The 22,938-nt window shown below is 41.7% G+C and overlaps 1 protein-coding gene across 3 annotated transcripts; it reads left to right on the forward strand.

The window, feature by feature from the left end:
* Positions 1–1,546: 1,546 nt before the first annotated feature.
* CCDC71 (coiled-coil domain containing 71) lies at positions 1,547–22,477 on the forward strand. 3 transcript variants are annotated; one of them, XM_075183548.1, is made up of 2 exons: positions 1,547–1,661; positions 19,481–22,477. In XM_075183548.1, exon 2 carries the CDS (start codon positions 19,518–19,520, stop codon positions 20,601–20,603), a length of 1,086 nt encoding a protein of 361 aa, XP_075039649.1. In that variant the 5' UTR covers positions 1,547–1,661; positions 19,481–19,517; the 3' UTR covers positions 20,604–22,477. The 3 variants fall into 3 exon arrangements, with proteins under 3 accessions (XP_075039649.1, XP_075039647.1, XP_075039648.1); XM_075183546.1 differs by lacking the exon at positions 1,547–1,661 and adding an exon at positions 7,398–7,613; XM_075183547.1 differs by lacking the exon at positions 1,547–1,661 and adding an exon at positions 7,510–7,623.
* Positions 22,478–22,938: the final 461 nt, after the last annotated feature.

Below are 22,938 nucleotides of genomic sequence, written 5' to 3' on the forward strand. Positions count from 1 at the left end.
TGCCCGCGAGAGCTTACATTCTAAAGAGGGGAGAGACAGTAGGACCAACTGGGAGAATTTTTTTTTAGATGGCAGACGAGGAAGAAGTGGTGATGGATATAATAGTTAGGAGGTGGTAGGATAGGCGAGATTGAAAAGGTGAGTTTTGAGTGAGCATTTGAAGGACTAAAGGTTGGGGGAGAATCGAGTAAAACGGAGTAAGGAGTTCCAAAGATTAGGGGCAGCACGGCAGAAATCTTGGAGGTGAGCATGGGAGGAGGTAACGAGAGGTGAATTGAGGTGGAGGTCAGAGGCAGAGTGGCCGGGTAGGTATGTACTTCGAGGAAAGGTCAGAGATGTACGGGGAGAAGTGTCTGCAAGAGCTTTGTAAGTGAGGGTAAGGAGCTTGAACTGAATTCTGAAATGGATAGGGAGCCAATGAAGGGATTTACTGTTCTCAGTAACTGTCCCGTATCTAGACAATCGACATAATATAATTGTGTGTATGGCTCCAACATATAATGATGACAATACTGGGACATATAATGGAACAAAACGTAAGAGGGTCCTGCATGCTAGAGGTTACGGTCTAAAGAGGATTCATATAACAGACAGATCACAACAATATCCACAGGGATGAACGTTGTCAAGATGTCATGAATTAGCTGTGAGTGGTAGAGCAGATCATTGCTTGGAGAAATTGTTAGGACTATGCTTCTGTGCCTACAGGCCCCTGAAATGGAAATCCGATTCTACCTACAGTTCCTAGCAACAGACAGAATCCCCCAATCGTTCTGGAAGCAACAATATGTCTTATACAGTGGGACCACATTTGCAAAAGTAGCCCCTGGAGCAGGCCGCCTTCTCTTTGGGACACAGGGAGTTAACTTGGTCACAATACTATGGCTGTACCTCTCAGGAGAACACTGGAGAAAAGCTGCAAACAAGAGCACTTAATCATTTCAGCAGTATATAAGAGTTGTATGTTAGATGTTGGCGGAGAACAGTCTTCACTGGTCCATTTCTTCCAAGCTGTGCTGCCCCCCCCCCATCCATTAACCAAATCAAATCATCTTTGGAAACAGCTTTGCCACAAGACCAAAACGCTTGTCGTGCATTATCCATTAACACTACTGGATGCTGTATCCGATGGCTTACGGTGTTGACCTGTATTGTGTACACTGTTTGGACGATTCTGACCATCGTTGTGGGTACGATCGGACGTGGCGGTGTGCCATCCTTGCAATCGAACAGAAAGGGTTACTATGTGTAGCTAATATATTTTTTTGCATAAGCAGATGTTGTGTTTTATTTTTTTTTACATGTCTATAGCTCCACCAGCTGCATCGAAAAACCACTGATTGCTGTCAGCTTCCCAAAGGTCACTGTGGCTTTTCTGCCTCATGAAGTGTCCCTGAGAGAGGAAAGAGTGTGATAAGGGAAGGTCCCATCCACCAATCACCAGCGTCTACTGCCAGCCTGCTCCAGGCAGCGTGGATTCAGCTCACTGTGTGTGGGGGAGGGAGGAGGGAAAAAAAACTGCAGTATGCAGTGGGGGAGGGGAAAGGAGTATTATCCGTGCTCACCGGAAACCCCGTGGTTCTGCCTTTGATACATTCCCTAACTGACAGCACATTAACATTCAGCAATTGTGCCCTTCGCCCTGCCGGAAAGAAGGAGAGGTATGATTGAGTCTTTCACATATCCCAGGGGTATAAAATGGGGTGTTGCATTTTCAGCATCTGTCATGCACAATGAATCCATAGATCAAGACAAGAGTACATCCTCTTGGCTATGGGGGGGATTAAATGGCATTTATAGACTGCACCTCTTTAGTGAAAGGTACTATACTATACTAGCCTTAGTGTAACAGGAATCTGGGTTGGGCAAGTGTCTACAAGGTGGTGTCGTACAGGTGGCATGCAAGCAGGTAGACTCAGTGGGCCGCAAGCTGTCGGTGGGTGTGTAGGTGTTGGAGATTTTCTCCTTGTGCAACCGAATCAGATATCCTTGTGCGTCACTAGTGCATGACAGTATATCATACTAAAAGCAATGCGGCATCTGATTACGTGTTGACTGCCGAAATGATACCGATCACGCGGGGGGTTAGTTATAACGCGGTGGCGGAGACGGTTATGTCGGCAAAGTCCATTCCAAGATAATCAAAGTAGCATTCTGGGTGCCTTTCCGGGGTTTAATATTGGTGGCGTTGCTTGGGCCGAATCTACCCACAAGACTGAAGGGTGTGAGGTCACCAGCGCAGACGTTTCCTGTACACCCAAGGTGTGGCTGAACCAGTGACGTCATCAGACTGAAAAGGTAAGTACAGCGGAGCATACAGCGGCAGGTAAGCTTGGGCAAGAGTGGAAAGTGTCAGCCGTGCACGTTTCCAAGAGGATTTCAAGGACAAATTTGGGGCTGAAACTACTAAACAATGCTACTTAATAAACCAATTTAGTTCTAGTGCCAACAATGCAGCTATCTGATTGGTAAACAGTAAATTGCCATTGAAGGATTATATTATATAATCTTCTACCGGCCATGGATTATTTGTTGCGTATCGGTCAACTACACACGATACGGCAGTCACTTTATGGGCTGAGTCGATATCCAGCCTATCAATTCACTGGGAACTAGTGACATCAGTGAGCCATGAGGCACATTGTTAAAGAGGTTAGCTTGGATGCCTCGCAGAGCCAAAGCCATGGGTTCTAGTCCGACCAGGGTCCTATATGCTTGGAGTTTGCATGTTCTCACCATAATGTTCAACCTTCCCTTGAAACGATTAAGAATGCATTATGTTCTGGTGGTTACAGTAGGGGGGGGGGGGGGAGTGGAGTGACTGGAATTTTGTAACTAAACCAGAACTCTGGGCTTCCTAGTATTAAGAGAAGTAAAGTAAATATAAGGTATCTTACTATAATTCTGTATGTAAGGTTAAACAGGCTAATGGAAAATTTGAATTGGATAGTTTGTAATACAATGGAAAGAAATCTGCTTAGAATGCCAAGAAATCTGCTCAAGACAATACTGTCAGGATTGACCGTAGGCCTTTAACAAACTCCACTGAGCAACACAAGAAGATATATATTTCCCTCTCGTCTCTAAGGTAAAATTGATTAATCCTGACATGTAAGAATCCAGACCCAAGCTTGTAAAATCACCAGCTGGTGTTTCAAGTCATTTCTCAAATGTGTAAACTTTATACAAATGAGTGTGACTGCTGGATAGCTGTAATATATGCTGGGTAAATAGGGAATTTTACTGACTTATATTTTTAATTTATTTATAGTGTACTCAGCATTATAACATCAAAACTCCACTTCATACAAACAGGTCATCGTATATAATATACTATGTACCACAATTGTGTAAGCGATATAGAGAGTGCAAATCATGCAGGTCTCAATAACACAAAGGCTAAATATAGTATTAATGACACTATAATGGAAACTACTGAGGAGGAAAGGGATTGAGGAGTCACTATTTCCAGGGATTTAAAAGCAGGTAAGCAATGTAACACAGCAATGAGGAAGGCAAGTCAGATGCTTGGTTGTATAGGGAGAGGAATCAGTAGCAGAAAGAAAGAGGTAATAATACCACTGTATAGGTCATTGGTACGGCCTCATCTAAAATACTGTGCTCAGTTCTGGAGGCCGTATCTCCAGAAGGATATAAATACATTAGAGACTGTACAAAGATGGACAACTAAAATGGTGCATGGCCTACAGCACAAAACTTACCTGGAAAGACTAAAAGATCTTAATATGTATAGTTTGGAGCAGAGAAGGTAAAGAGGGGACATGATACAAACTTTCATATATATCAAGGGTTATAATAAGGTACAGGAGGGAAACATTCTACAAAGGAAGAGAAGTATTAGGACACGAGGACATGTACTGACACTGGGGGAAGTAGGTTCAAAAGAATTTTGAGGGAAAAACTACTTCACAGAAAGGGTAGTGGATACGTTGAATAGCCTCCCATCAGAGGTGGTAGAGGCTAATACAGTAGAGCAATTTAAACATGCTTGGGATAGACATAAGGATATCCCATACTTCCCTACTTTTAGGCACTGAAGTCCGGGAGATCCCGGGCAGGGGGGCGGGACTAGAGGGCGGGGCAGGTCAATCGTGCCATTTTGGCCCCACCTCCCGCGCGTCGAAAATGTTTTGATGCGGAGGGCAGGGCCAAAATGACGCGATTCACCGTGAATCGCATTATTTTTCGCCAGGTATTTGCCGGATGAGGGGGACTAGCCTACTATCCTGGGAGACCGACCCGGATTTCCGGAGTCTCCCGGGCATTCCGGGAGAGTTGGCAAGTATGGGATATCCTTACAAAGAATAAAGGATCAAATAGGGTTGGAGGTTACCATAGGTTACAAAATGGGCAGACTAGATGGGCCAAGCGGTTCTTATCTGCCGTCAAATTCTATGTTTCTATTATTCAGGCTTTTGTCCTCTTGGTACAGTCAGGGGTGTGTTATCCATGGGTTGAGCACATGCTACTAGTATCGATGCCACTTTCATTTTGATGCCTGTTTATATTTACATTATCAGGGGAGTGTGACGATATCACATGTATCACAGTAAGGATCAATGATCCATATGACAGATGTATCACATATGTTCACGGAGCATGTCAAACTGTGTGTGTACTATAGTCAGATGATAATGATTGGCACTACACAGGATTTTTTAAACCTGCTGAAAACCTGTATTAATGGGGTCAAAGTGTCTGTCCTCCAATTGGGACCTTTAGCAGGATGGAGGACGATAAAGGTCCCGATCAAAGGCACGAAATGTTGATCCCATTAATAAACCCTTTTAACATTATTAAGAAGACCTTTGTAAATGCTGATCGTATTGTTTGGATTACTTAATCTATTTGTGCATCCAGACTGTCACTATGTCTATGTGTGTGGGTCTTCCTTCTGTAGCTTCAATTATATATTTACACTGAGGTGTCCTGCAGCCATAGAAAGGCACAAGGTCACATATCTGAAAATCAGGAGGGGGGAGTTGTAGGCAATTCATTGTCTAGCCTGGGGGTCTATACATCAATAATGCAGAGATTCCATAGAGGGGACTACTTTTATGTTTGCTAAGCGGATGGAATTTATGTAGCATGGAAGCAAAGATTCCCTTTGTGATAAAACACAGGGAAAAAGTAATTGTTCTCAATTTATCAAGAGGGAATATATAAAACGGATGCTATCTTTTCAATATGGTGGAGAACCGGCCTTTAAGAAAGAGGGTCTCATTTTCCTCTGCCTAACAGAGCTTGCAATCTAAACATGGGACGATGAGGATGTGGTATGTTTATCTGCAAATGCAGTTTGCATAATAGGCTAACTATGAATAGACATACTTAGCAGAGGATGCGATATTGGCAGGCAGTCAAGACTACCCTCATTTGTGTAAGCAAAGATGAAGTTTAAATATGCAAATGACCAATGACTAGAATAGCTGATGGGTACACACTAAAGAAAACACTGGCCTGAAACATTCTCCAGATTAATCTCACAACAGGTACTATCAACAGACTATCTTAAATCCGTGTTTTATATGGTGCTATGGTTAACTCTTAACCCCCCAGGTGATTAGTTGTAGAGAAAATGGCTTTTTTGCAACTATTAAATCAAATTATTTCCCCATAGACAGCATTTACAGACTCATAAACAATTTCACAAAGGTATGGGATTATATAGAGGCATTAAACAAACCTATTCCCCACAACTGTGACGATCATTTCTCTAGCAACAATATCAGCAGGAGGTAACCTGATTTCTAAGCATACATAATGGAATCTTTAGTATTTGAATGTCAAGTTCTTATTTGCTAAACTGATAGCTTTATGGCTTGGCTTATGTGCGGTGCAAATTCTGGCGGGCCACGAGCAAGACATATTTATATCGCTGGTCGATAAAAGGAGAATCTCACAGTCCATTCCCCCAACAATAATCCTTCTGTGATTTTCTTTCTTTTTTTTTTTTTTTTCTAAATGGATAATTCCTTGAAAACTAACCTCTTTCATCTGGTTTATGGTGCAATCCGCACGACTTGTCATTGAAATTTGATGGCTGTTTCAGAAATTGCATTCTTGCTTTAAACACCTACCACAAAGACAAGGGGTTATTAGACAGTCTGAGGTAAAATCCCTTCGAAAAGGCAAACCGCTGGCCTTAGTTAGCTTGTCTGCATGTCCCTCTTAATGGGCAATGGTTTTCAGTCATCCATTTCTTAAAAAAATCTCCCAATGACAGATCAATATACAGAATGGAACTTTTGAAACTATTTTCACCAATATATATATATATATAAAAAGAGAGAGACATGTAGATGTGTGTGTGTATATATATATATATACACACACACACACACACACACATGGATGTGTATATAGATAGATGTGTGTGTGTGTGTGTGTATAGAGAGAGATAGATGTATATGCATGGATAGATATATATATATATATATATATATATATATATATATATATATATATATATAATTGTCCTGCACTTTGGATACTTGGCTACACTTCCATTATGGCATGACCAATAAATATGGCTATGACATACTCCAAGAAGTATTCAGTTATAAAATTATATATATAGTCAAATGACAAATCCACATTCACAGACGTAAAGTGTTATAGTCAGTAGGTTTCTGTCACAAGTTAATGACACTTCAAAGACTTCACGTACATCAATCTAGTTTTAGCTCTGTTGATTGATATATGACTATATATACAGATAAATATATATATTTATAGACATGCCAGATAATGAGCGCTATTTATAGCTCCCAAATGTTTATTCTCAGGGACACAGGTCTATTTAACACACTGTTGCGTGGTGATGGCTGGTGGCACCTTGGTGAACTACAAGTCCCATAGTGCTGTGTTTATGGTCTTGCACAATAAAGTAATAGTTTGCAAGTCAAATGGTCCCATGTAATAAATATTATCTCAGGAAGGTAAGAACATAGGAACAGGCAGTAAGAAAGGCAGAATATATCGAATAATAGTAATTCAAACTGATTAATGGGGATTTATTGTGTGACCATTTTCATTTAGAAAAAAAAATAGGGTAATTGCCTGGGACCAGTATGTAACACATGGGAACGTCCCTGGAAATTAGGAAACTATAGATATATTACTTTGCAGGCAGAAACATATATTAAAAAAAGAAGCCACATGGATGGGCAGTGATGTAAGGGCACAGTGCTGTGCACACTGCCAGCAGCAGACATATAACGAGCACATAATTGGGAACCATTTTCAGGTACAGCCCCCCCCTCCCCCAGGATAATCCCCAGTGTTGGGGGAGGGGCGGAGATTGGGGGGAGGGGCGGTGACGGAGGGGACGTGCGAGACGCGCGATCCCCGGGTCGTCCAGCAGGTGGCGCTCGCTGACCCGCTGCACTGGAGCCCTTATGGCCGCGCTGTTACCCGCCATGGACGATGGGGGGCAGTATAGGTTCGGGCGGAAGCAAAACGGCGTTTCCGGTGCTCAGCGGGGCGGCCATTTTTTTTGTCTACAGCGGCGGAGGCCGTGCGAGGGAGTCACCTGGTGGGAAGCAGCGGCCGGTCCGGAGCAGAGGAGGCGGAGACGAGAGCGGCGCCCGGTGAGAGCAGGTAGGGGAGAGCTGGGGGGGCGGGGCTAATCCGGGGGTGTCCTGTCCTCATACCGGGCTCAGCCGGCCCCTCCCCCCCGACTAGACGGTGCGGGCGGCGGGGGCTGTCTGTGAGCCCCAATATATGGTTATATACATTATTATATTATATGGTTATATATATACCTTATATATTATACAGTTATATTATATGGTAATATACATACCTTATATATTATATACTCTACCTTATATAGGTATGTACATTATATAGTTATATACCTACCTTATATAGGTATGTACATTATAGTTATATACCTACCTTATATAGGTATGTACATTATAGTTATATACCTACCTTATATAAGTATGTACATTATATAGTTATATTATACAGTTATATTGTTATATACATACCTTATATATTATATACTTACCTTATATAGGTATGTACATTATATAGTTATATTATATAGTTATATACCTACCTTATATAGGTATGTACATTATATAGTTATATTATATAGTTATATACCTACCTTATATAGGTATGTACATTATATAGTTATATACCTACCTTATATAGGTATGTACATTATATAGTTATATACCTACCTTATATAGGTATGTACATTTATATAGTTATATACCTGCCTTATATAGGTATGTACATTATATAGTTATATACCTACCTTATATAGGTACGTACATTATATAGTTATATTATATAGTTATATACCTACCTTATATAGGTATGTACATTATATAGTTATATTATATAGTTATATACCTACCTTATATAGGTATGTACATTATATAGTTATATAGTTATATACCTACCTTATAGGTATGTACATTATATAGTTATATACCTACCTTATATAGGTACGTACATTATATAGTTACATTATATAGTTATACGCAATATATAGGTATATTATATTGTTATATACAATATATAGTTATATTATATAGTGATTCACATTATATAGTTATGCACAATATATAGGTATATTATATAGTTAGTGAATCACATTATATAGTTATATTATATACAATATATAGGTATATTATATAGTTATATACTTGTACACTACAGGTATATATGGAACATCATATTTATCTATATTACTTTATCAGTACATAAAAATATATATATATATATATATATATATATATATATATATATATATATATATATATATATATATTCTGCATGATTAGGCATTAGCCAGCTAACTCTTCAGCTGTTTATTACTTTTTGAGTCCCAAATTCCCTCACTGTGGAAGATTGGTTTAATATTACCACCCACTGTCCATGGCTGTGCAATAATTTAGGACTTGAAATTCATGATGATGAATATATAGGCTATGACTGTATTTGTCCATAGTTCAGGGTGGTCGCCCAGTTAATTTGTAGGTGGTTCAAGTATGTGCTGTATAAGCCAACGTCTCCTCTGGTCTGTTGTCCCCTCTAGTCCCCCTATTATCAACATTTATTTATATAGCGCCAACAAATTCCATAGCGCTTTACAATTGAGAACAAACATTAATAAAACAATACTGGGTAATACATACAGATAAAGAGGTAAGAGGGCCCTGCTTACAATCTATGGTAATAAATTACAGTCTGAAACAAAATATTTACAATTACGAGCAGACCTATTTATCAAAAGAAAAGATTATATCTGGGGTGAAAACACCAGTGTTTGCTGGTGATGGGGCTTTCTTTTCATTTTCTTCCAATGTATTAATGGGTTAATCCAGGCAATAGCAATGCCAGAGGTTAGCCACTTATCTGTGTGTGTCACTGCTGCCATGAGTCCTTTGGGATGGTGAAAATGCACAATGTATTAATCAGTGAAAAATAAAACTTTTTGCCACAAGTAAGATTTTCTCTTTCTTAGTTAAGGCCATCTCTGGATGGTGGTATCTGTGGGAGGACTATCATGGTCTGGACAATCAGTGAAGAGGCAGCTTATCTCTTCCTGGTTCCTCCTGCAGCTCTGATCACCTATTGTTGGTTATTTCCATCTATCAACTACTGCCACACCAATCTGTGGCCTGCTGTGCTCCTGTCGGCCCGCTCTGCTGTGCTGGCTCTCCCAGCCGGTGCGGGTCGGCCCGCTGTGCTGTGCTGGCTCTCCCAGCCGGTGCGGGTCGGCCCGCTGTGCTGTGCTGGCTCTCCCAGCCTGTGCGGGTCGGCCCGCTCTCCCGGTCGGGCCGCCCCGCCCGCTCTCCCGGTCGGGCCGGCCCGCTGTGCTAGTTCTCCCTAGTTCTGTTGGGGCCCTCTCTTCTCTTCTCAGCTGCTGTCGTAAAGCTGTATGTGACAACACTGATTAATTTGCTGATGGACTGAATCATTTTTTAATCTCCTATTTCTGAAGTGTTAAGAACAAAGTGCAGAATTATTTGAACAGCCTTCTTAGGATGCCCAGGAGGTCTCCATAATAACCTAAATTAAAGATAGTCTGGCACTCTAAAACAAACAATATATAAATCACTGTCAGCATATACATAAATAGGTCTCATTACTAACACCTCAAGAGTCAGAATTCCATTGTCCTGGAGGCAGAAGAGAAGGTACAATGGGGGGTATGTGCTGACTCTTCACTGCGCATGTATTGCACGTGTACAGTAAAAAGCAAACTAGCGATATCTTTTTGAAGGAGAAATATCTGACCTGGGCTGTCCTGGTGAGATAACATTGATAGTTAAAAAATATTCCTTATTGCCGAAATCGGGCAGACTAATAAATTTGTCTTCATTAATGATCCATTGGAACCTGCTTTTATCTGTTTCCTGCACAAATATCCATGTAAAACATGATTTAATAAACCAGATTATATACAAAGGCAAAACATGGTTAAGGTTATAGGTGTCTAACATAACTTTTTTTCTTATTCGTAGTAATTTTGAGTATTACCCACCACTGATTTCTCTCCTGTCTCTCTTTAAAATAGAGCCTGTATGGACAGCTGGGTGACCTTTGATACTGGGGGCTATTGACCATTATTTCTTATTATGAGCTAGATGTCCTTTTATATGGCCATCAATGAAAATTGACCGTGCAGCCAAAATTGTTCACGTGGCTCACATGGACATAGGCTGATCCAACCACATGGCCCAAGTGATTGGGCCATGTTACAGTGTGGCTAGACGTGAATGGCCATATTGGATGAGCTCTGACAACGCTCAGTCCAAGTGGAAGTATTACTACTGGACCCCTGCGATGGTAGTCAGCATATTGATGCTGGCTACCCCGACATCGGGATTCCCAAAGGCCTGCTTCCCGACCATCACTGATGACGACGCCTCTTGACACCTATTTCAGCCAATGACGATGAAGTAAGACGGCGGCTGCACTTGATGACGTCATGGACCGTGCCGATGGTATTGTCGCTGTTAAGGGGGTAATGTAAGTATGCACCCATGTACAATGTAGAAGGCTTTGTAAACTACATTGTACATGGGTGCATACTTACATTATCCCCTTAACAACACCGATAATCGCGTCGGCACTGTCAATGACGTCAACTGCAGCCGCCTTCTTCATCGTCATTGTCTGAAATCGGTGTGAAGAGGAGTCCTCATCGGTGAAGGTCAGGAAGCAGCTTTTCGGAGTCTTGTCGGAGTTCTCGCAATCGATATGCCGTACCCCACCCGACCACTGTGTTCTGAAGATAACCGTACACTGGATGAAAGCCAGTGACCACATTTACCAACATGCCCAATACATAGAAAATTGTTATGGCTCACGATTCTCAAATAAGGGACCTTGGTGCTTGCAGTAAAAAGGGTATCTTGGTAGTCCAACGAAACCTGAGAAAGAGCTGATGAAACAAAGTTAGCCAGCAAGATATGATACAATCTATATGATCCGATGCTTCTGAGTGAAGAAGAGTTCTTGTAAGCTGGAGACCAATCCGGGGTCGGTGCTTCAGGGGATGATGAAGTAGAAGGGGGGGGGGGTGTCTTACTGGGACGGCCAAGGTTTTGAGAAGAAACAGTTCTTGCTCCAGGGTCTTTAACCTTAAGTGTTTTGTCGTCATGCGTTGCCAAAAGGTCAAAGGGGAATCCCCGTCAATATTGAATTTTGATTTCTTTAAGTCTTTCTGATGTGTGTCTAGAATCTTTAATGTTGAAGGAGCAAGGTTTTGAAAGACATGAAGACTATCTCTGCTGTTCTTGTTTCTAATCTAAAAAAAACCCATTTATTTAACATAAATACAGCTGAGGTGGACAACTCCATAAGGATTTGATTGCTCTCAATCATATCCTTATCGGGTATCCCTTTACAGCCACCGTTACTCAGAGGGACGTACTGCAGTTATTGCTTTGATTCTTCTCTTTTGGTCAATGTCTTGGCAACCAGTTTACCAATAAGTGACCACCAAATTGTAAATGACTTCATCAAGCAGTTATCAGTGCAATCTGTTTCTTTCCAAACCACAATTTTATAATCTAGATTGTTAAAACAATGATTTATTTATTTTTAGACATATTTTCACCACTCTGGAGCGCAGGCTTGTTTGGTGGATGACCAGAGATCTCTAACTTGCCTGGTCAGATAGCTGAACTTGTGTTTCACAACTCGTATCCTTTTACATGCAGTATTTGTCTAATTTAGTGTTTACTTCTAAGCGATCACATAACACTGCCCCACCGCACTCCCGGGGTGGATAAAATTATGTAGAATTTAAAAACCAGTCAAATAATTCTAGGATACAGAGTTATACTTGAGGGTGACAGGGCAGTCGACAGCCATAGAGATCTGGAGAAAGTATACCAAAAACTAGCAGTACATTTTTAGGCGCCATGATTACCCGGAGCCTGTCATTTGGCCAGCCTTGATATAAACAATATACATGTCACCCACCCCCACTGGCATGTGGGTGAGAACGACCTCACAGGTGGTATAAATCGCCCCTCCAAGCTCTTAAGTGCCTTAGCTGCGTGCAGCTGCCGGAATTGGCACCTTGTCTCCCCACCCATGGACCCAACACATCTCATTATTAATTGTTTAAAAGGAAGTGGAGGGACCATCTGTTTCCCAGTAACAAATAATGTTTAGACATTTAGAAAATAAAGTAGAGCCAGATGATGATTTTTAAGGAGTCAATATAGATGCACATCCATTAATCTCCGTGGAAGGTACTCTCAAAACTTGTATGTCTGCAATAATTTTTTAGGAATGTTTGGTATGTGGCTCTTGGTATTTGTAAATCTCTGAGCTATATGTGCTGAAACGTGCATAGTATGCACAAGTGTTGTCGACAAAACAAAGCTTACAATGCAAAACTATAGTGCAAATGGGTATAGATGCACATAAAGCTGTATCTGGCATATAAAACTATAGGGGGATCTCCGCCTTCAGTAAGGTTTATTTTCCAGGCAGATTTTTATGCCTGTTGCCTTTTGTAAATGTAAAAAGGTTCCACAGCAAATCTGTTGTGTCTTAAGCTGTCCATACATTATTTTATAAGGTTAAAAACTATAGATCTTAAGAAAATTAATTTACGTGGGTGGCAATAGATTGAATTGCAAATAGAAGATCTTTGAAGTGTGTTCATCACAATCCTACAACAAAAGTTTAATGATGTTATAATGTGAGAAATGGTCATTCATTGACCTTAGTCTCTCGGTCTGTGTGTGTATGTTAGGGAATTTAGACTGTAAGCTCCAATGGTACAGGGACTGATGTCAGCGAGTTCTCTGTACAGCGCTGCAGAATTAGTGGCGCTATATAAATAGATGATTCATTCTTAATCTGAGTGTTTTTTGTTTTAAAAAAAGATGCAAATTAATTTTATATAAATCCAACTATTTGTTTGACACAGTGAGAATTGTTGCTTCTACAGTCCGCTTATGGGCAGAATGAAAAAATTGTCAACTAGGCAGATTTGTTTAAGACAGTGTTCTCCTCAGTCCTATTTCCTGGATGCTCCACGCGGCTGGTTTTACTTGTCACCCCCGGCTCTTGGAGCCCAACAGAGTCTTCTTATAATAGAATAAGCCATTGTTTCTCCTATTAGAAAAGGCGCTATGTGAGCACTACAACCAGCAGTGTAATTTAGATCACTGACCACTGATATGACCGGTCCTGGCAGCTGTGGGAAAGAACCTTCAACATTTTTCAATATTATTGCAAAGTATGACCACTGCCCCCACTTGGCTGCTACTTGATGCCACCCAGCTGGCAACATTTTCTTGGTAGAACACTGTAAGGGCAGAGTTCTACTTATAAATAAAATGTGTGGTTAGTGTCCTTGGCCTGACAACGTCACCCAACTGTCCTTACTCTATTTGTGCAGTAACAGCTAGTTTAACCTGATCACTATCCAGTGTTGCATTAGCCGTGTAGAACATATTTCTTCTTATGGTGCTGGAGAGACTGATCACTGAAGGAATGTCTGGTATGTTCTAGAGTTGCGTTGGCTATTTTCCCTATGAATTCATCTTGTCTTCATAAAACAAGTTTTATATTTTCACTGCGTATATTAGGCGGGCATTTTTTTAAGCTGTTTACTGAAGTTTAGGTCATTTAACTCAGAGACTGATCATTTTTGTTTCCTAAGCTGTACTTGGCCAATGTCAGAATCTGTTTTTTTGCGGTTACATCCACCTTTTCTTTAGTTACTGGAATCTTCATAACTTCCCCATTTATTTTGTGATTAACTGGAGAGACTGAAGTCATCTGAAAAGAGAGTTTTGTATTTACTCATGGATAGCAGCATGAGATGTAGCATATAGGTGTTTTGGTGATGGGGTAGCCCTAGGCGTCAAAATATTGACATTCGACACTATTGTATCCACTGTCCCATACTACGTTACACTACCTTATACACTGATCAGTCACAACATTAAAACCACCTACCTAATATTGTGTAGGTCCCCCTTGTGTCACCAAAATGGCTTTGACCCATTTAGGCATGGACTCCACAAGACCTCTGAAGGTGTCCTGTGGTATCTGGCACCAAGACGTTAGCAGCAGATCCTTTAAGTCCTGTAAGTTGTGAGGTGGAGGCCTCCATGGCTCGGACCTGTTTTTCCAGCACATCCCACAGATGCTCCATCAGATTGAGATCTGGGGAGGTCAAGTCAACACCTTGATCTCTGTCATGTTCCCCAAATGATTACTCAACAGTTTTTGCAGTGTGGCAGTGCGGATTATCCTGCTGAAAGAGGCCACTGCCATCAGGGAATACCGCTGCCATGAAGGGGTGTACTTGGTATATAAATAAATGATGATGATGATGGTCTGCAACAATGTTTAAGTAGGTGGTACATGTCAAAGTAACATCCACATGAATGCCAGGACCCAAGGTTTCCCAGCAGAACATTGCCCAGAGCATCCCACTGTCTCCACCGGCTTGCCTTCTTCCTATAGTGCATCCTGGTGCCATTTCTTCCCCAGGTAAATGACGCACACACCTGCCATCCACATGATAAAAGAGGGGAAACAATAGTGACTTATCATACCAGGCCTACTTCTCCCATTGATCCATGGTCCAGTTCTGGTGCTCACATGCCCATTGTAGGCGCTTTTTGGCGTTGGACAGGGGTCACCATGGGCACTCTGACCGGTCTGCCGTTACGCAGCCCCATACGCAACAAGCGGCAATACCCCGTGTGCTCTTACACCTTTCCATCATAACCAGCATTAACTTGTTCAGCTATTTGTGCTACAGTAGCTCTTCTGTGGCATTGGACCAGATGGTCTAGCCTTCCCTCCCCACACGTATCAATGAGCCCTGGGTGCCCATGGTCCTGTCACTGGTTCTCGGGTTGACCTTCCTTGGACCACTTCTGTTAGATACTAACCACTTGCATACCAGGAACACCCCACAAGACCTGCCGGTTTGGAGATGCTCTGACCCAGTCCTCTAGCCATCACAATTTGGTCCTTGTCAAAGTCGCTCAGATCCTTACACTTCCCCATTTTTCTTGCTTCCAACACATCAACTTCATGAACTGACTGTTCTCTTGCTGCCTAATATATCCCAGTTGCCATTGTAACGAAATAAACAGTGTTATTTACTTCACTTGTCAGTGGTTTTCATATTGTGGCTTAGCGGTGTTCATCTTCATGCTATGTTCGGAGAGCACTTTTAATAAGTCCATTCTTGGGCATAGATATTTTTAGCATTAGGATATTTTTAGGGCACTGTTGCGACAGGAAAGATCCCTTTTAAATAGCACTTGAGCTAGTCCTCCAGCTAGCATGTCAAGGAAACCAGAGTTGTAACAGCCCGACTGAAAATTTAAAATATATACATATAGTCTATAAATATATATGTAGTTCTAGACTGTATCTGTTGGTATGTTTGTAGCTTTTACATGACATTGTATGAGTAATAGGCCTAACACCATGCGTGTTCCTAGTAGTGTTTTACAATACGCTTTAAAGCTTTACCTGCTTGAATTAACCGCTGCAGTAACTCTCCTCAATTATTGTAACCCCACCCCCCCTATGGTAGACCTGGCCAATCTGTGGCTCTCCAGGTGTTGTGAAACTACAACTCCCAGCATGCCCTGCAAGCTATTAGCTGGCTAGCTAATGGCAAAGCATTCTGGGGGTTGTAGTTTCACAACACCTGGAGAGCCACAGGTTGGCCAGCCCTATGGTATCCCCATTCTTGGCTCTCTCTGGCAGTTTTTTAGCAGCTGGAACCTCTACCAGAGACATTGAATGCTGATTACATCTTTGTATCTGCTTTTACATTGAAAGCTTCAGATCTTGCCATAATATATCCTCTGCTACGCAGCCCTGAAAGTAGTCAGCAGAAGAAGTCTGTTATATGGTGCCAGGACCTTGCTCAGAAAACAGTGGGGGCGTCCCAAGAGTCTTAACCAAATTACTATTTTTAGGGAGGAGAAGCATTTAATACAGAGTCTTTATGTCGAGGTGGTGGTTTTTTTCCCCCCTTAATTTTGAACCAAGCCCTTCTTTCCGTTAGACTGTATATAGTGGTCAATGGGTACTTCTGGGTCTGTTTCCAATTTGGTTATGTGCTTGTATGATGCAGTTTACAGATAATGTGATTTGGTGGATAGTCTGAATTTATCACTATAGGCAACAAGAGTACATCATACCTTATGTGTGCACACAGGTGGGGGGACTTACCACCCAACTAGGTCAGATTCATTTGGCCGAATCGGTCGTCATAATGCCTGCATGTAGGTGGAGCCTTAAGATTTGGCAAGTATTTAGTATTTGGCAAGATTTTGGTACTTGAGAGGTGTTTTGTTCTAAAACTGAGAAGTAAATATGTGCAAAAACAGCATACAATCCACAGTGTGAGGTCTGTGAAGACCACGTAGATTAGTAGCAAATGGCCACTTTAAGACGACCTGTTCCTGACCATTGATGTGTATCTGTCATCAAACATCAATAGCGAAATTAGGATAAATTCTTACTGCAGTTTAAATATTAATAATTAATTAATTAATAATAAACGAACACAAGTGTGTGTATTAGAGGAGGGTAATCAACAATGTTGAAAGCAACAGAATTCTAGGAGGATGATTCTAGAGAGGTGACCCTTAGACTTTGTCGCAAGTAGATCATTGATCACTTTTCTCAGGGGAATGCTGGAGGCAGAAGTCTGCAAATGGGAGGAGAGAAATAGTTTGGTAGTTGGATGGAGGCTGGGTCAAGAGATGGTTTAGGATTGGTGAAATGAGCATGTGTTTAAAGAAGGATGGCAATGTGGGTAAGGGTAAGCTAGAGGTGGGCATGCAGAGGGGTAGAGGGAGCAGAGAAGTTGAGGGATTCTGATTGAGGGAGCAGGTTGTAAAGCGACATTATTATTACAGAGACTTTGTATTTGGTTGCTGGAGAGCATGAACTGAAGGTGGATTGGGTAGTGTAGGAAATGGTAGGTGGGCTGTACAGGATTTGGCATGAGGAAATATCTTGTCAAATGGTGTCGATTTTGTCTTTGAAGTAGATGGTAAAATCATGTGTTGTGCGGGAGGACGGGTGAGGACTTGCAGGAGGGGTGGAAGTAAGTTGAAGATGTCAGATAGCACGCGGAGAGATGTAGTCAAGTGAAATAGGTGAAGGAGAAAAGGGATGCTGGAGAACGGCAAAGAAATTTGAGGGAAGTGTGGTGAGAGAAGTTACATTTAGCAGGTGGGTTAGCTGGGATAGGTATTCAGTGGGGAGAAACGATTGATCCAAGTTGTGCAGGGCAATGGAAGAGGTGCAGACTACTTTACCACCCCATGGCTGAGGTTAGTAGAATAGACAGTCTCTGCAGCTCTGATATGACAGCCAGGATGCTGACCGTTTGACTTGGTGGGTCCAGCAGCCAAACATGAATGGCAACAGCAATCGCCGTTAAGTTGGCAGCTGCACAGTTATATACAATAGAGGTCGGTGCAAAGGGAAGGATAATAGGAATACACCAGGGTACAGACACCCCCTGATGAAGTCACAATCTGTGACGAAACGCGTTGTGCCAGTCAGAACCATCCACGTAGCAAGCACGCCCCCTGACGTCACAGGGTTCGAATCAACGCTCTGAGTCTAAGGACGGCTGTGCTAACCGGGACTACGGAGATTTACAAACATAGCGCTTCTGAATACGCATGAGGGTGGACTATAAAGAAACCTTTACAGGATCTTTGCCTTCTACTCAAATGTGAGTGGTTTTAAATTGGAATTATTTTAATAAATCATGATATCGTTTTACACTATGAGCGGTTTCTCTGTCTTTCTCTCCCTATGTAACACACATCTTTGAGAGGAGGATCTAGGAAGACATTGGAATGTGACCACGGACATTGGCAAAATCTCAATCATTATACTTTGTGAATATTTCATTTTAAATACAAGTGACATTCCGCAAGGAAGTGGGGTAGGACATAACTATTAGCTCTTCCATCCGAAATTGTACCCTGGTGTATTCCTATTATCCTTCCCTTTGCGCCGACCTCTGTTGTATATACTTTGGATCTAACTTGAAGTACAGGCTTTTCTTCACTTGAGGTAGTGGCAGCATTCCCTTTCCTCCCCCGGTTCTGGAGAGCGCAGACCTCTCAGTATATTTTGTCTTTCAGCTGCACAGTTATGGTAACAGTTATGACAGTTGAGCTCTGCGGGTCCAGCAGCCACATAGATAGGACAATAGGAATAGGATCTCTATGGGACCAGCGCTGAATAGAGATCCCTAATACAGCTTTTGTTTTGTCAATGATGTTAATCTTGAGTTCCCGCTTGATCCTAAACATGTTCTGCTCCTTCATCTTTCCACAAACTGTAGGTCTCGTGGACCTTCTACCACAACCAGTCTCTTCCTAATCTCTATGGTAAAAAATTGTTTTCTGTCTTTTTCGAAGCTCAGGTCTACTTTTCCCTTGTAAACCAATTCTCGCCCTCTAGGCCCTCACCCATGTGGCGATCCTCCACCTCAAGCCCTGTCTTGCTGTACCCAGCTCTTATTTGTATTCATTTTGATTTATGTTACAAAGTGGACTAAAGTTACTGTTGTGATATTGTACCTTTCATTATCAATAAATGAACAAAACATGGTTGGCCTTGGTCTTTGCAAGTATCTGCTACCCAAATAGGCTGCCACCTTAGACCAGAATTCCACACACTTTTCTATAAGGCAAGGCACACATGCGTAATTATACCGTAAGTGTTTATCATCACCCCAAAAAATATGGCTGCAGTATTCCACTTTCACAGTTCATAAATGATCATGAGTGATCCTGGGGTTTTATTGTTTTCTCCTGATATCTTAACTGAACTTATTCCATTCATATAGTATTGGAATAGATCACTACTGCTCCTTAGTGTAGGATTCTTCAGGATGGGGATTAATGTGCTTGTGTTTAATAATATATATATTTTTTTATGTATCTTTCAGTGCAAGACCAAACCAACAAAGTCTGCAACCTAATGCCATGAATGTTAAGATGGCTCAAATGGAGGAGAAGGCTGTCTGTTCCTGGTCACGGCTCTCCTCCGCTGGGAAGAGCGCTCTTGAGGAAGCCTTGAGAGTTTTCAACCCAATGTCCGAAGACCTGACCGACACGGAGACCCAACTTGTGACCTTTCTGCAAGGCCTCCGTGAAGAAGGCTACCAGCCCACTATTCTGAGCAGCAAGGATGTTTATGGGTACAATTCAACCACAGCAAACACGCCACCTGGGTCAAAATGTCCTAAAAAACCCGCGTCTAAGGTTTCTTCTAAAACTCAGTCGAAAAACTCAAACTGCAAGTTACCCGCCCGGACTGTGGATATTTCTGTAAACGCTACGAAAATTTCAACCAAGCCTTCACCTAAAAATTCCACGAACTTATTCTTGAGCTCATTAAAACAATCTGGCTCAGAGAAGTCAAAAGTTTCCAGCGTTGGTTTTCCTTCCGACCTGCATCCTGGCGTATTCCCCGCCATGAGATTGTCTGTTGTGTTGGAAGCGTTGGTTCCGTTTAAAGCAACCGCCTCCTCTTTGGAAGCGAGCCTTAAGCAACATCCTATAGTCATTGCGTCACAACGGAGCGCCAAGGGAAAAAACAAAAAAGCATACCAGTGTTTAGTGAAACAGACGCCAAACGGGGCAGTTTTGCACGAGACTAACGGCAGAATTCTAAAAGAGAACAATGTCTGCAAAGCCTTTGGGATTCTGAATGGGAGAATCCTACTCCATTCTACCCCGTGCTGCAATGGCGTGGCACAGACCAAACAAAATTCTAAGGTAAAGACAGACGTTCGTGGCAAAGATGGCAAACGTCAGCAGGAGGGCAAGAAGCGAAAACCCAGCGAGGTTCTTCAGGAGGCCCCAGCTAACAAGAAAATAAAAATCGTCATTCCGTTAACTAAAAAGTCTCCTTTCGACAAAGACAAATACGACTTGCTCAAGTCTAAAGTCATCAAAGTAGACAAATCATTTTCGGACGAGGAGGTAAGAAGAAAAGCACAACATATACTACAAGTCAACCTCTCTCCAGTACTCCAAATTCAGCCTTTGTTCCTCGACCTCCAATAAATTGTTTGTCCTTCTCTCAGAAGTACTGTACTTTCTCCCCCCCACGCTTCCGAACGTTGAAGCTTAGCAAATCTGTCCTGATTTCCACCAACGAAAGCTGCTGTTTATTGAATCCTCTTCCTGTTAGTTCTGTGGCCGTTTTTTCGTCACTTTATTTTTACACTATACCCCCGCGCAATGCTAACGAACACACAGCCATGTCTTGTAACAAATGATCGAAGGGAAAAAAATTAAATCCTGGTCACAAACGTCTTTTTTTTTTTTTTTTTGCAGTCATAGCAAGTTTTGATACATGGCAATATGTATATTTTGTGCAATAGTTAAGAACTTTTTCCTAAGGTATATGCACTGTGATTTTGCTTCTATGTATTTTGTTTATTTAATTGACTAGAGACTGTTGTAAAAGCAAAGAAAAAAAAAAAAGGTAAAATTGTTTTTATTTTTACTGTGTTGACTTAGGCCTAAGATGATTGGGCGACTTTGCTGAACCTACGTGAAGCGCAGGTACAGAATACAGGCAATGGAACAGTTTCATTGGGGGGGGGGGGGATATAGTTATAATGTAAATAAAAAGTGTCTCGGGCGCACAGATATTTTGTAGCGTCGGAGTTGCTCTCTTTGCAGCCTAGAGCATAAATGGAGTTTGTGATGTGTCGATTACATTTGTAAACTCTGTCCGTACGCACAGATAATGGAATTTTGGGCTCTGCAAGTCCTGATTCGCTACAGTGTTTTCCTTCTTTAAATATCTGTGATTCTCCATCTCTTGGGTCTAGAGATCAGTGGTCTATGTTGAATCTGAAGCTCCAGTGAAAGAATGTGACCTAAATACCTGTTTGTCCTAAGACCAATTTACAATCATAGTAAAAACCAGGGTGGCAGGACATGTAGTTACTTGCATCTGTTTTTTTTGGGGTTTTTTTTTTACTTAAAATTTCAGCAAAGTCGCCAACATAGTTGGGCCTCCTGCCTCAGAAACGTGGGGTAGTTTTATGCCAGTCTGTGACCAACTTTGTTCGCTCCCAGGGGTGTGTCCGTTATTTTGGGTGGCCGTCAAAGGAAGAGATTTAGTAAATAGAGATTCGGTTTTTCTTAATGCAAAATTTCTAGTGGCGTTTAGCTTGTTGGTTGATCCAGCAATGTTTAAAAATGACACTATTCTTCGCTTAAATTGGTATATTTTGTCAGTTTGTGTAAGAGATGAGACGTTTGCCCTTTCTCATGCTGAATGTTAATGCGCACCCCTGTTATAGATCAGTCCATGCACACGGGACATGTATGTTGAGAGGCTATGGATTGTGCACGTAATAATCTGTTCTGTCCATGGCCGTTTATCCATTTCCCTACAACGTTCTTGCGCGCGGACTGACGCTTTTAGGTTCGGACGCGAGTGAACGGAGCGACGTTGTCACAGGGCTAAAACACCCACGTATCTAAAGCTTTATTCATTACTTAAGTCTTCAAAAGTGTACCTTCCGTTGCTGAAGAGAGAAATATTTTTCTATAGTTTCCTTGCAGTGTTTTTTTTCTTAATGCGCGTCTTTCGTGCAGATAGGTGGCCGCCATTTTGCGGAATGTACCCATGAGAAGGCAACTTCTGAACCTGTAACATCAACGGGTCACAGTGTCGCCTTGTCTTCTCGTGAGTACTGGCTCCGCCCACAAAATGGCTGCCTCCGCTATGCGCAGGGGACTGCCCTGTAAATTCTGTGATCACTGTCAGTGCAGGCTATTTTTATACTTGCTGTAGTTTTTGTCTTGCCAATGTTAACATGGTACATTTTAAGGTAACTGGTTAATGTATCATCTTTTGTATTTATCATCTTCCTACATCTTTAATAAAACAAAACGAGGGCTAGCCCCTCTCCACAGCTTGCTCTGTAATTTCATTCAATCACCTTCCTTGCTTTTAGCACCGATCTTCCTGGCTTAGTTATTGTATGGTTCTTGCATTTTGCACTGGGTGTATGTACACGGGAGAGGGAAAGTCTACTGCAGTGTGTATACATCGCTGTCACGTGATCAGTCAGTGGCTTGAGATCTGGGATGGACTTTAACAGAAATCTGACAGCTTGCAGTGAGAAACATCCAAGTAAATTTGCCTGTTCACCCACTTCCAAAACAATATTTTTCACATGTAATTCCACTTCCAAAAAGCATTTTGAAAATTTAGACAATTCAAATACTTTTCTCTTTAAAATTGGCATTTTTACAGATTGGCATCGTTTCACCCACACCCGAACGCTGCAGTCCTTTCTCGCTGCACCACATAACATGTGACTCCTTCATTTATAGGAGGTTCAAAGTAACATCTAATCAGCGGATAAATAGAGCT

This window comes from Mixophyes fleayi, chromosome 8 (assembly GCF_038048845.1).
Source record: "Mixophyes fleayi isolate aMixFle1 chromosome 8, aMixFle1.hap1, whole genome shotgun sequence".
Lineage (NCBI taxonomy): Eukaryota > Metazoa > Chordata > Amphibia > Anura > Limnodynastidae > Mixophyes > Mixophyes fleayi.

Bases quoted from the DNA above. Each gene is read 5' to 3' on its own strand.
- CCDC71 (XM_075183546.1), top strand. From the start codon at position 7,450: ATGGGGGGCAGTATAGGTTCGGGCGGAAGCAAAACGGCGTTTCCGGTG. The intron at 7,614-19,480 runs GTGAGAGCAGGT...TGTATCTTTCAG, and splicing joins GGAGACGAGAGCGGCGCCCG to TGCAAGACCAAACCAACAAA.